This window comes from Lathyrus oleraceus, chromosome 5 (assembly GCF_024323335.1).
Source record: "Lathyrus oleraceus cultivar Zhongwan6 chromosome 5, CAAS_Psat_ZW6_1.0, whole genome shotgun sequence".
In the NCBI taxonomy this organism is placed as follows: Eukaryota; Viridiplantae; Streptophyta; class Magnoliopsida; order Fabales; family Fabaceae; genus Lathyrus; species Lathyrus oleraceus.
This window is the reverse complement of record NC_066583.1, coordinates 221,784,634-221,798,492: the sequence shown is the minus strand read 5'-3', so window position 1 is coordinate 221,798,492 and position 13,859 is coordinate 221,784,634. Positions and strand designations below refer to the sequence as shown.

General features: G+C 35.8%; 3 protein-coding genes across 5 annotated transcripts; 2 read left to right on the top strand and 1 right to left on the bottom strand.

Moving 5' to 3' along the window:
- Positions 1-1,654: 1,654 nt before the first annotated feature.
- Positions 1,655-4,361, bottom strand: LOC127083112 (uncharacterized). Its single transcript, XM_051023354.1, has 5 exons — positions 4,068-4,361; positions 3,867-3,970; positions 3,568-3,681; positions 2,050-2,133; positions 1,655-1,874 (listed from the first exon to the last, which is right to left on the bottom strand). Exons 1-5 carry the CDS (start codon positions 4,303-4,305, stop codon positions 1,818-1,820), a joined length of 597 nt encoding a protein of 198 aa, XP_050879311.1. The 5' UTR covers positions 4,306-4,361; the 3' UTR covers positions 1,655-1,817.
- Positions 4,362-4,433: 72 nt separating this feature from the next.
- On the top strand, positions 4,434-12,202 carry LOC127083111 (alpha-ketoglutarate-dependent dioxygenase alkB). 3 transcript variants are annotated; one of them, XM_051023353.1, is made up of 8 exons: positions 4,434-4,642; positions 4,736-4,887; positions 5,128-5,474; positions 6,154-6,292; positions 6,789-6,855; positions 6,971-7,092; positions 8,597-8,736; positions 11,368-12,202. In XM_051023353.1, the coding sequence occupies exons 1-7, from the start codon at positions 4,533-4,535 to the stop codon at positions 8,734-8,736; spliced, it is 1,077 nt and encodes a 358-aa protein (XP_050879310.1). In that variant the 5' UTR covers positions 4,434-4,532; the 3' UTR covers positions 11,368-12,202. The 3 variants fall into 3 exon arrangements, with proteins under 3 accessions (XP_050879310.1, XP_050879309.1, XP_050879308.1); XM_051023352.1 differs by lacking the exon at positions 11,368-12,202 and adding an exon at positions 9,696-10,533; XM_051023351.1 differs by lacking the exon at positions 11,368-12,202 and having other exon boundaries at positions 8,597-8,886.
- LOC127083114 (uncharacterized) lies at positions 9,982-10,533 on the top strand. The gene has a single exon (XM_051023355.1). It carries the CDS (start codon positions 9,982-9,984, stop codon positions 10,273-10,275), a length of 294 nt encoding a protein of 97 aa, XP_050879312.1. The 3' UTR covers positions 10,276-10,533.
- Positions 12,203-13,859: the final 1,657 nt, after the last annotated feature.

The window sequence follows — 13,859 nt, the reverse complement described above, 5'->3', positions numbered from 1 at the left end:
GACACAATAAGGTACAACTCCAAGGTAAAACTAAGGGAGATGCAAAGGGAGACCTAATTCTAAAGGAAGTGGTCATACCCGTACAACAGGGGAAGCTGCAATCTAATTTGGAAGAATTGTATTGCATATACCAGAAACTCCCTCACAGGACATACAAGTTGCAGGAGCTTGATGGACCACTTCTACCCAGAACTTGGAACACCCTTCATCTCTAATATTATTATAGTTAGAATTATTTATAACTCTTCAATAAACATTATGCCCGTGTAATTTTGAACAATCATTCAAGTATTTCATTTTCGCAAGGGATACTCCCTCTTTAAAATCTATTTTATGTTGGACTTCATAGTGAATATTATTGCCCCCATTAAGGCGATATACATTATGCTGGACTTCATAACGAAGATCCTTCCCGCTCCTCAAGGCGATATATATTTTGCGGGACTTCATAGCGAAGATCATTGTCGCCCCTCGAGGCGATGTACATTATGCTGGACTTCATAGAGAAGATCTTTGCCGCCCCTCGAGGTGACATATATTATGTTGGACTTCATAGCGAAGATCCTTTCCGTCCCTCGAGGCGATATACATTATGCTGGACTTCATAGCGAAAATTCTTGGTGCCCCCGAGGCAATATACATTATGTTGGACTTCATAGCGAAGATTCTTGCCACCTCTCGAGGCAATATACTTTATGCTAGACTTCATAGCGAAGATTTTTGCCGCCCCTCAAGGCGACATACATTATGCTGGACTTCATAGCAAAACACATGGTTTTCGTCTCAGTAGAAGTAAAATAGAATATATGGAATATAAGTTCACTAAAAGGAGAAACGTTTTTAACCTAGAGGTGAAAATTGAAGACCATATCATCCGACAAGGCACACACTTTAAATGTCTTGGGCTTGTTATACAAAACGACGGAGAAATAGAATGGGGGTGTAAATCATCGAATTCAAACTGGATGGTTGAAATGAAGGAGAACTTCAAGGATTTTATGTGATAAAATGATACTACTCAAGTTGAAGAATTTTTTTTTATTGGACTGCAGTAAGACCTACAATGTTGTATGGGGCATAATGTTAGTCATCTAAGAATCAACGCGAAAATAAAATAAGTGCGGCAGAGAAAATGGTGTGGCATTGGATGTGCGGTAAGATCAAACATGATAAAATTAGAAATAACAATATTAATGAGAGTGTTAGAGTAGCGCCTATAGTAGAAAAGATGATAAAAAATATACTTCTATGATTTTGGATATGTAACGAGAAGATCTATAGATTATGTGATAAGAAGAATATATTAGATGAAGAAGAATCAAATAACTTGAAGTAGAGAAAAATCTAAGAAAAGAAGTTATTAAAAAAAGTCTCAATTAATAATTTAGATAAAAATATGATCTTGAATAGAACAACGTTAAGACAAAAATTGATCCATATATTCGTCGGGAAAATGATGAGATGTTGCGGCTGTATTCCAATTGTTTCGCACACTCAACAAGTAGATTATTTTATTTATTTAAAACCATAATGCATTTAAAGGAATCAAACAGAACATCTACAGCTCAGTGACTCGTGACCTTCCATTATCATTTACATGCACTGTAAAATACTAATGTCTATAATCATATATAACTATTGGAATCAAAACAAGTAATATTAAGTTACATCTTCATAAAATACAGAAGAGATCCAATTTTCACAGTATTATAACGATATTGTGGATTAATCAAAGAACAAAATCAGCCTAACCACTAGAAAGCAGACATGTTAATATACCAATTGAAATACTGCATCCTATACAAATTCTGAAAATACTATAAAAAATATTTCATCCTGTCATCCCTCCTCATAGCATTATATACAGCTTGGACCTGGAAAATACAACAAAATTCAATACCAAGGGAACAACAAGACATAGTTATTTGCAAGGAGATACAATTCACACTCTTTAAAGAATAAATTCATATTTAGCAAAAACAGAAACGGTAGAAGAGGATAACTTCAGAGAGAGGAAAAGAAAAAAAAAAGGGAACAAGAGAGAAATACCTGTTCGCTGGAAACAACTTGGACTGGCCCAATGTTTACAGACACATATTTCCCCCTTGTTGATAGCTTGTGCTTCACACATCCCTGTAAACCAATGTGTTAACATTCTTGAAAGATGAACATCAACCACCAAATATGTGTGTAGATGGAACATATTTCAGTCTACCAATAACAGCTTGAAGGAAGTCACAGCATGCAGGGTAAAAATTATACTTCAAAACACATCAAAATTTCAATCAATGCCATCATCATATATTTCATGTGATCCCCAACAAGAAGTTGGAAAAGAACTCAGGGTTGGTCCATTTTGTAAGTCCTAACTTATGACGGAATACTCTACACGTCTTCATACTGTTGGTGCCTATTACCGAGCAATCAAGTTCTTCATCACCCACCAGGACACAGTTACGAGTTTTAATGTTTAACTGTTTTGAAAATCAGGTGTCCACCACACTGCTATGATTGGTATGCAGCACAAAGTAGGTAAAAAGCATATTTATGTTGGCCATCCGGTGCTAAATTCAAAACATCTGACTCAGCGTGAAAGGAAACTGAAATACAGCCATTAGGCTACCGTAAATTTTGCTTACTTTGGGACAAGAGGTCATCAATTACCATCCAAACTTTAAAGAACGAATGAACTTTTTTCAATCCAGTCACAAATAACAAGCAAACCCCTATGTTGTATGTAATCTTTGATTGATGTTGGCTACTCGGCTTACAAGTTTATTCTTTACATTAATACTTTAAGTCTATTTCTCTCAATGTGGGGTAGTGTGCATGTGTTACAGTGCATGAATGTAAGAGAGAGATGCCCTATAGTAATTTTCATTACTATAAACACAAGATAATTATTCAGTTTGAGCTCCACCAATCAGACAAAAGTGTAAGTGAGAACTCTCTAAAAAATGCACTTACTTTCATTCACATTGAGCAACTCTTAGACAAAAGTTTCGGAACCATTTGCTCATATTGGCAATCACAAGTACGCGCCTAAAAGTCTTTTGATAGTGTGAAACCCTCTGGTTAGAGTCCTTCATGATGCAGGGTCCTGAACCGTGATTACTAGTCTACGACTCTGTTGTCCAATTTAGATTAGTGCTCATTAAACAGCTCTTCAGAGATATATTCTAAGTTTTTAACCCAAATGATAAAATGTACCCGTAGTGGTAATTTGACAGTTTGTAGTTTAGCATTAACACAACTATTGGAGACAACCACCTGATAAGCCAGCAATACTTTTAGAATTACCACGGCAACGAAACTATGTAAATCAAAATTTGCAGGTTATGCTGTACTTTAAGATAGTGTAAATAAAAATTTGCAAGCTACACTATACTTCAAAAGATAGTGACTACCTACATAGAATGGGATAAATTATGAGGCATGGCCCTACCTTGAAATGCTTTTTAACAAGTCTAGCAAACAAAACATGTATCCACCAACAAGCATCGCATCAATGTTAAAAATCAGCCAAGTAACACAAGAATGAAGCAAAATTAGCCACACTTAAGATACCTGAGGAACCGGCTGCTGGATTACAGATTCGACAGCAACAATCATAGCTTGCACAAAATCATCACCACCAGTTCCAATTGCAGTGAACCCCCTAACAGTTGGATATGAATTCACCTACGTAGCACCAAACACAAACATTTATTGTGATAATAAAAAAGCTACAAAAGTGTGATAAAGAGACACAAAATAGTATAAAAAACACAAGCATACATGAACACGAACCTAAAAACTAAAAAAAATACTAGAACTAATGAAATTTAAACAAAAGTACAAACACATAATGTATGAAGTATGCACACCTTTTGGTCCAAAGCAACCCATTCATTAGTAGAATCATCGGTCACGGTGCCTCCAATAACCATATTCGTAGTTTGACCAATCCTCCCTTCTGTCTTAGATACCTCTACAACCATTAACAAATCAAACACAATTTTATATTAAGCTCTTCTTTTTTTACAATTAAATCAAATGATTGAGATTTGAGAAGATGAAACTATTACCTGAAATGGCCTTCAACACAGCTTCTTGAGGAGGACCTTGATCGTCGTGAAACGACGGCTTATCGTTATGCGAGCAACGGAGAACTCCTCCACCGCCACGGTGAAACGGACGAGCCTTAATGGTTTTGCACCGAAATCCTCCTCGCTTATTCGGATTCAAATCAAAAAGTAAGGGTTTGAATTGGAATTGAAATGGTTCCACAATAATCGCTGAACGAAGCATGCTCCTGCACGCCATTTTTGTTTTTTTCCTATGTTCTTCTCTTCTCCCGCTTTGTACTCTGAAACAGATTAACACAGATTTTTTTCGATAAGAAACCAATGAAATGTCTTTAATACCCTTGTCAATTGAAATTGTTCCGAGGGTTTTATTGACTTTTGACCTCCAGCTGATTTTTTCTCTCTCATTTGTTAGTTTTTGTAACCCTAACCAAAACTCTTCGATCGGTTCGGGTTCATTTTCCGATGTACCAATCGGAGAATAACCGTGAAGATTCGGAGCGAACGGCTTTCCGACGAACAGAGAAGAAGTACAAGCTCTACTACGATAACAATGCTTCTTCCAAGAACAAAAAGTATTTAATTTAATTCAATTTCTTATAATTGCAGTTAGTTTTCACTTTGTTGTTCCTTTTAGATCCTAATTGTGCAATTTTATTTCTTCACAGGAATAAACAACCCAAACCGGTGGACTTAACGGAGGTTCTTGACTTCAGATCAATTCTAGAGTGCCATCACCGCAACCTTGAGCTTCCTCAAGGTGTTGTTGTCCTTCAGGACAAATTCAGTTCTCCAGTGTTCTCTTTGCAAAATCACCCTGGTAATGTTTTTCTCCATTCGCGTGGTTTACATGTTAGTAGAGATTTGACTAATCATTGATTAGCTAGAAACTAATAACATGAACATTTGAATGCTTGGAACTAACTATAGAGATAACTGATTGATAACTAAGTATTCACAAATTCATTTATAACTAGTGTTCTGGTAGTTGTTAGTTGTTCGGTGAACGGTGAATATACTAAATTAACTCAAATCATGGGCGGTGATGCTTATTGTGCAGGCTTTTATTTTATCCCTGGGGCATTAAGCATAGAGAAACAATGCGATTTGGTAAGGGAGAGTTTAACTGAATTTCCGCAGCCACCTAACAGAACAAATCACAATGCTATATATGGTCCTATACACAATTTATTTGTTGCGGCTAAAGAAGGGAAAATTTTGGTTGAAGAGAAATCTCCAATTACTTCGCATGAATGTAGTTCTGATTTCGACTGTAGGGATGGTGAGGAGTGGAAGTTTTTCACAGAAAAGGAAGCGTCCTTGAGAAAATGCAAATCCGTTTCTGGTTCTTCTTTGCTGCGAAAGTTGCGATGGAGCACCCTTGGCCTACAGTTTGATTGGTCTAATGTGAGTTATGATTCTCACCCTTCAAATGTTTTTCGGTTGCATTTAGATTTAAACTTTAGTTATATGCTTATTTTGTTTGGAATAGAATGAAATCATATCCACTAATGTATACTGTTGCACTTTTGCTTTGGAGAACTAGTAGTTGGTTACTTGACTCCCAATGATCTACTGCTTAGCATACATCTCGTTTTTTTGCCAGATAGGAACACTCTTTTTAGTTGTGACTGAGATACAAGAAAGTTGCTTGTAAAAACTTGCATCACGATACCAGGGTCTCAATGTCCTTGTAGCATGCACCACACCTTGCTTAAACAACAAATTTTTGAGGTTGACGAATCGTCATTGTTATTTAATGATTGCTCAAATATACCTTAAATTTTACTAGCTCGTAGTTATTCATTCTACCCTGTTGCGAAGATGTCAAATAAAATATTTTGGAAAATGCTTACAAGTTCACTTAATCAAATATAGTAATAATATCTTGAAAGTTGTGTAGTCAATTCTTTAAAAGTCTAAAAAATGTTCTATTGAACACAACATTTTCCTTTTTTTTGTTCCGTAATGAAACTTGTTAGCATGACTCAACTTTTTTAGGTAAGGTTATTGATATTTAATGTTGCATCACCTTGATATGCTTGCTTTTTTTGGGAAATCTCTTAATCATTATGTATATGTACAGCGAAATTATAATGTGTCTCTCCAACATAACAAAATCCCTGAAGCACTCTGTGAGCTTGCCAAACAATTGGCAAAACCTGCATTACCTGCTGGTGTTGAATTCCAGCCTGAAGCTGCGATAGTAAATTACTTTGCATCAGGTTCGCATAAAGCAACTTTTTTTTTTTTATTGTGAGTTTTCTTGTGTGATGATTCTACATGTCCTCTTTTCACTCCATTTTTAGTTTAATTCCAATGCATGTTAAGGTTTGTTTTGTTTTAATTTTTGTAAAATGAATGTTGAAAGAATAGAGTTTAAAGAAATTGATTTGTGTTTGGGAATGCTTTTTAAAAGCAAGTTTAAAAGAATCTATTTTGCTTGGTTGATGCAAATGTCTTTGTGTGTCCCATTTCAAGAATACATTACTCTCTATGTAAAAATTTGAAATTTTTATGTCTCTTAAAATTAGTCGTATTCAATTCTCCTGAACAAAAAATGCTCAAATTGTGTGTTACCAAACAAGCACTAGTAGTAACAAACAATATCTCCATTTGTTAAAAAAATACTTATATATATTAGCATTTTTTTAAAACACAACACAACACCATACAGTTCAGTGATTTACCTCTCACTTTGATGTATCTATTATACTGCAGGGGACACACTGGGTGGCCACCTTGATGATATGGAAGCAGATTGGAGTAAGCCCATAGTTAGTTTAAGGTATTATGCTTATTTCTTTGGACTATCTTGTTTTTATGGTTTCTAGATACAAACATGTCAAATGAGAGCTACCAGATGAAGAATCCTTATTAGTTTCTTGTCCTTGTTGCCTCAGCTTGGGCTGTAAAGCCATTTTTCTATTGGGAGGAAAATCTAGAGAGGATGCTCCCCTGGCGATGTTTCTTCGGAGTGGAGATGTTGTACTGATGGCTGGAGAAGCAAGGGAATGCTTTCATGGTAAATATTATACCCTATAAAGATATATATGCTATAAACATCGAGTCCTATAATATTAAATTTAAATCTTAAATGAAACCATCTCATTCTCATGAAACTACATTTTATTTTCATTTTCTGATGCATTTAGAATTCTATATTTAATAAAATCAGTTTATTATTATAACTATTTAATCAAACCAAGTTTTCTCTTTTATTTTTACATTAATTTCCCCAATTAAAAACATGGAGTATAATAGCATATTTGTAAAAAAATATCATTAAATATTAAATAGTATTTTTTTGGTCAAGTAGCCTAGTGGTTCGAATTCATCCTTTTAAAGATGAATAAGTGGGGTGTCGCGGTTTCGAACCCGCATCCCTACACCTGATGTCCCTGCCCAGTTACCAATTGAGCTGGCTTAACGGGACAATATTAAATAGTTTTAGTTTTCTGTATTTTATATTTAATTTCTCTAGTACTATTCAAATAATTTTTATCAATAATTTTTTTTTAAGCAAGGAGGGAAGGAACGTAAGGATAATATTTTGTAAGTGGGGTATATAAGGTCCTATAAGGACTCAAGATAGGGTTGTAGTAGATACCTATCTAAAAGTATGGCATAAGAAAGTAACCATTGAAGGTGTCTTTCTTTGTGTGGAGGTTGATACAAGATATAATTCCACCAACAAAAAATACATTTTAAGAATGGGGATCATTGGACCAAATGTGCATCAGTGTCTTTGGGACTGTAGCTTAGCTGGTCCATGAAACACTTTTTCCATGAATGTCCTGTATTTTCGAGGTATGGTATGAGTAATTGAGGTGGATTGGTGTGATAGCTGTTTTGCATAATGAAACTATCAAAAACTTTCAGCACTTTGGTGGTTACCGAGCAGGCTCCAATAATGGCGTGGAGATGGTTAAAGATAGAATCTAAAGATGGTTGCTATCCTTATCATTTTGGTTCACCTACCCTGTTGCTTTTTTGGTGTCTATTGATAAATGAAAGTATGGAAAAAGAGTTGGAGTGATGATTTAGTAATTAAATTGAAATTAAGCTGTGGTGGCTTGGTATTCACTTACTCTGCTGAGTTTGTAATTACTATTACCTTATTTGATGTGGATTGGCTTGAGTCTCTGTTGATGGGGTATTTTGTTTGGGGAATTAATCATCTGCGTAGCATTTCGACACATGTGAATTGCTAAGAGTGGAAGTGTGGAAAGACTAGGAGGTGACTAGCAAGTAATTCGGGTTGGAAGTATTGGGCTGCTGAAAAATAGTTGTTCCACAGGAACGTTCTTACCTGTTATAAGGCTATGTACTTGCCTATGTTAATATCATTATGCAATGCTTGTATTTTTGGCTGGTAGACTTCTCTCCCAACCTTAGCAACTTGAGCTTTTGTGTTAGTGTCTTTTAATAAAACCCATCTGCCTTTTGAAAAAATGTGTCTTATGTTGATTTGTTTAGCTTCAAAATTCTGTTTAATATTGGAAACTGTCTTATTATACATGTTGTAGGTGTTCCTCGGATCTTCACCGACAAAGAAAATGCTGAGATAGGCCATCTTGAGACACAGTTGACGCAAGAAGATGATCTCTGTTTCCTAAATTATATTCAAACTTCAAGAATCAACATCAATATCAGACAAGTTTTTTAAGTAATATTTTCTTCTTTAAAAATGAAATTTTGTTAGGTTATGAGAAAAGAAAAAATATATATAGTTTCTATTTAATGTGGATATATTATATACAGTATCATGTTCAGCAAACCTTGCAGCAACATCTACTTATAGCTTATGTTTGCTTTCTGGAGTGGTTTGCAATTTGCAGAAGCAATCTAAATTAACAACTTATTACTGACATCGTGGAGATAATGTATATCTCATCTCATCTCATACATGAATACCGAAATAACACAATATACTCCATAAATTAGCTACATGCTACATTGCTACCCTACGGCCATTTAGTTATATTAACAGTGCCAAGAGCTGTTGAAGAAGTTTATGGTCTGAGCAACTAGTGTGCACGCAGAAAGATGGCTAGTAGCCAATTAGTCACAATCTTTAACCGCACACGGCACGCATTATTCATCTTCTGCCGTGTTACCAATTAGTTCCGGATTTTAGATAAACGGTTTTTGAAAATTTGAACAAAACAAATCATGTTTTGCAAATAAATTTTGTATGGTTATGGATCATGGTGTAAAAGATAAAATTAGTGGTCCCAATATTTTTCTGTTACATGGGACTTTCTTCCCCGCTTGAACCATCTAGATTTAACCAAGTGGTGGAGAAATCTTCCACATGAATCTCCAAGTTAAATTACACCATCATTACATTTTTCACTTATTCAGATAAAATTGAAAAAGCTATGAGTAAATCAAACGATTTTCATATAAGTGTGTACATATTACTAAAAAGTAACACTTGCAAAATAAATTTTGCTTCCCAATTTTATTTAATTACTATTGACAATTCTAATTCTAAATTTACCTTATTTCTTTACACGGATGATATTTTCCTTAAGTTGTTATAATATGCTAAAATACTGTCTTATAATCAACATATTTCTATTAATGATTTACATGTTATTTTTGTGTGGGTTAAATGCGCAGCACGGTTAATTAAGAGGTGGCGTTTCCAGAAGAGAAACCACAATTGAAAAAGAAAACATCTGCACAAGCTTCCAAACCCAAACTTGTTATAGCCACCAAACATAGTGCCGTCAACGTGTACAATTCCACAACCACTTTATTTATTTATTCATCTCTTTATTATAATTATTTCTTATTCACCACTCCAAATAAAACTTTCACACAAAATCTTTATCTCTTCTCTTTCCTCTTCTAACTCTCTCTGTTTATCCATCTTCATATCTCCTCGTATCTTCTATTCAACCAAATGGGTCCACTCGTGCTGAGCCAATTAGCCACCGGTCTAAGCGTCCTGGCCGGAGCGGTTTTCGTTAAATCGGTGATGGACCAAAAACCCATGGCGGGTCAATTTCCCAGATGTCCCAGCTGCAACGGAACCGGTAGAGTCCCTTGTCTCTGCTCACGCTGGTCTGACGGTGATGTCGGCTGTAGTACGTGTTCCGGTTCGGGTCGCATGGGTTGCAGCAGTTGTGGTGGGTCCGGAACCGGTCGACCTTTACCTGCTAGAATTACAGTACGACAACCGAACCGCCCATCCTAGTTGACCGGTTCGGTCTAGAGTTTGTTGTTCATGCAGCTCCCTTTAGCGTTAGTAACATTTTATACATGTTCTTATTTTTATTTTATTTTATCTTCATATCCCAAATCAATCAATCAATCATATAGGTATTTGTGTAATATAAGTGCAAATTTGACACTTGAAGTAGAGAGAAAAGGGATATTATTATGTTGTAAGTAAATTACTCTGTAAGTAAGATTCTTGAACATCATCGTCATCATATAATTTTGATTAATCCTATTTAGACTCTCACTAACAAAGGCTTAATTTTGTGTTTAGTTATTGATTTTTATTATGAACAAGTCTTTGGACCATTTCAGAGATTCTGCAACTGACTTTAAAATGATGGCAATTTCGTTAATGTTGGGTTAGGCTAAAACTAGATTTTTTTCAACTTTATCTTATTCATAGCTAATGCTAACAATTTGGCTTGTGATTAGGCATTACAAAACTTTCATGTTAATTTTAAATTGTTTAGTTTGTAGTACGCCTGTATATGATGCAATTTTGTGCTTGTATGCTGGTTTCCAAACTTTACTAGTTAAGACGGATTTAAGTAAGATGTTATTTTATTTTTAATTCTTTTGAATTTATTTATTTATTAGATATTTTGATGCTTAGACATTAGTAATATAGGATAGTTGACATGAGTTTAAAAAATTTACTTTTATAAACAATAATGTTAATCTTATACCCTAAATTGAATATTCAAATGGATAGAAAATGAGACCAACTAAATTTCAATCTTGAGTTCGAGGTAACCCTAACTACCCCAACTTCATTTTTAAGGGGAATGGGAAACATCAATTTCTGTTTTACTCGACGAGGGAGCCTGTGTCTGTTACTGGTGAGTGAGCCTGTGTCTGTTACTGGTTATGATTTTGACAAATTTAATGAGACGAAGAGACATGGTGTCCAATTTTTGGGGCAACTTAAAATTATGAGCGTTAAGGAATTAATGAATAATGAAGAAGATAAATCATAGTTTGATAGTTACTTAAAGTGTGTTCTTTTTACTTACTTTTTCATTATATGTTTGTCTTCTTATAATTATTTTGATCTACCTCATTGTAGAAAAAATGGCTATGTTGTTGGTATCCCAAAGGAATGTGGTGTTGGAGCAGGTGAAAAGCACGAGGGTGAAGTTGGGGCTCATAATCAAAGAAGTGAACTCATTGATGTATTCACCAGGGTTTCTAAGAAAAGGAAAAAGACATAGGATAGTCATGATATCCAAGATATGCCCACCTTTGTTGTGAAGCCATCCCCACCTTCACCCAAGGCCAAAAAACACAAGGTTGAGTTGGGAAAAGTTTCAATTGACTTGGAGACGATTGTCTCAATAAATTTAGAGAGGGATAAGTTTTTCCCAAAGGTGATATGGCGAGCTCCTCCCACAGCGTACCTTCTACATTGCCTTCAGGAGACTAACATGAGCTTTCCTTATGGGCTAATGACTTAAATGGAATAGTTTTGTCTACGACAATCTCGATACGCCTAGTGATGTAGAGAGGACGAGGAAGATGGGTCCCAAACATATGTTTCAAATGCTTGGGACCTATATGATGAGAAGCGCAAGGTAATGTTCAAAGAGTTTGATTTGGTGGAGGATAATGAGCAACAAGTGAAATCGATCGTCTGTAAAACAATATAGGGAACTAGATTTTAGGGAGTTCATGTAATGTTTGTCTAAAATTTGAAAAAGGAGAAGGAAAATCTGCAAGAGGAAAAGAAAATGATGGAGCATGCCTATAAAAAAACATGGTAATGCATTATCTCAGGCATAAGGTTAATTACAAAGTCTCAAGAAGGTGGCCACACGTCATGCCTTTATTGTGAAAATGTTAGGAGACTGATTTTGAGGAGTCGTGCATACTATGCTAGCAGTTTATTAATTTGCCTTTATTGACTTTGAGAGATTTAAATTAGTTGTAATATTGTCTCAAGTTTACTTAGCTCCAAGACCTAAGGACAACATCCTCATTGAGTTCTTCCAATTTATAGGGGTCGTGTGATAACTTCTGTTCGTTCAATACAATATGACGACAAAGCTTCCTTGATCAATTAGAACTCTCTTAATCTCCCATTCCTCACACTTGATTGCTATGGCCATGGGGTCATCGTTGTGGGGATGGACGCCAAACACATATTTCTCTGAGAAGGTAATCAGGATTTCTGGTGTTTTCATGCTCTTGACCTTTGGGAGGTTCTCAACGTTCAGAATATGATGGACATACCTTTTGTGGGCGGAGCTAGTTTCCCTGCCTCCAACGGATTCTCTCGATATGGTGTTGAACGTGTGACATGCCACTTTATTGCCCTCGCCCTGAGATTTCCTTTTTCTTTGTTTGCTCTGGGGCTTTTGATACTCTCTCATTTGCGTGGTTTATGTCTCTCTGTCGAGTTGGAGGAGTTGCCCTTCATGTATTTCTTGTGGTGTCTCTCTTGTATCAATTTTTCTATTTCTTTCTTGAGCCGGTAGCAATCCTCAGTATGATGTCCCTTGACACTGTGGAACTTGTACCACCTTCCAGGTTCAGATCCCATCACTTTGGCCTTTGGAGCAAACACAGTTGGGATGTTATGCAGGTGGAGTACCTCGCTTGAAACTTTCCTCCAGTTTACCCACTCTTATGAACGCGAATTTGTCCTTCATGGGAAAGGTGTAATTATTTTTCCTTGGAGGATGTGAGCTTTCGCGCAAGCAATTCTTGGTGGGTATTTAGAGGCGTGAAACATTCCACCGCTTTACCCACTCTTTTGAATGTGGATTTGTCCTTCAGGGGCGAGTTGTAATTATTTCTCCTTGGAGGATATGGGCTTTCGGTGCAGGGGACATGCTCTTTGAGGTCGCGAGCTTTATTTTTAGCATTGCTTTCCTTATCTTTGATGTAACACTCAACCCTGGAAACTGTTAGAACAAGATTTTTGGTCTACAATTTATCTCTAAGTTTTAATGATAACAAAAGATGAAACATTTTGGTACCCTAACAAATTTCTCTAAGTATGCAGGACTCGAACAAGAAATGGATCTGACAAAACAACATCTGACATCACACAAGCCTAGAACAGTTAACTTAAAGTCAAAAGCAGTCGCTCTGACTCTGAAGACAACGGTGTTCATAACATCTGAAGTTTGAAGACTCAGATACTCTGAATCTGAAGGATTCCACACATGGTTACTCTGTTGATCCGTCATCTGAAGAAGATCCAACTAAAGACTAATCAAGAACTTCTGAACCACTTCTAACAACTATCTGAAGAATACATGTTCTACAAGAAGATCTGGATTCCGCGCACTCTGATTCATGTAACACCCTTCTAAAATACCCCAATAATAATTAAAACAACAAATACGAATCAGAGTAGATATGCAATTTAAGGGTGTCACACTTGACACTTCACACCACTCACCATAATAACTTGTCATGCTCATTTATTAAACAAAATAAAACATTGCATAATCCGCAGCGGATAGAGATCAAATCAATCATGCAAACCATGTAACACATTACATGTACAATTATTCAACAACCAAATGAAAACAAGTAAAACATCCCGTCCCG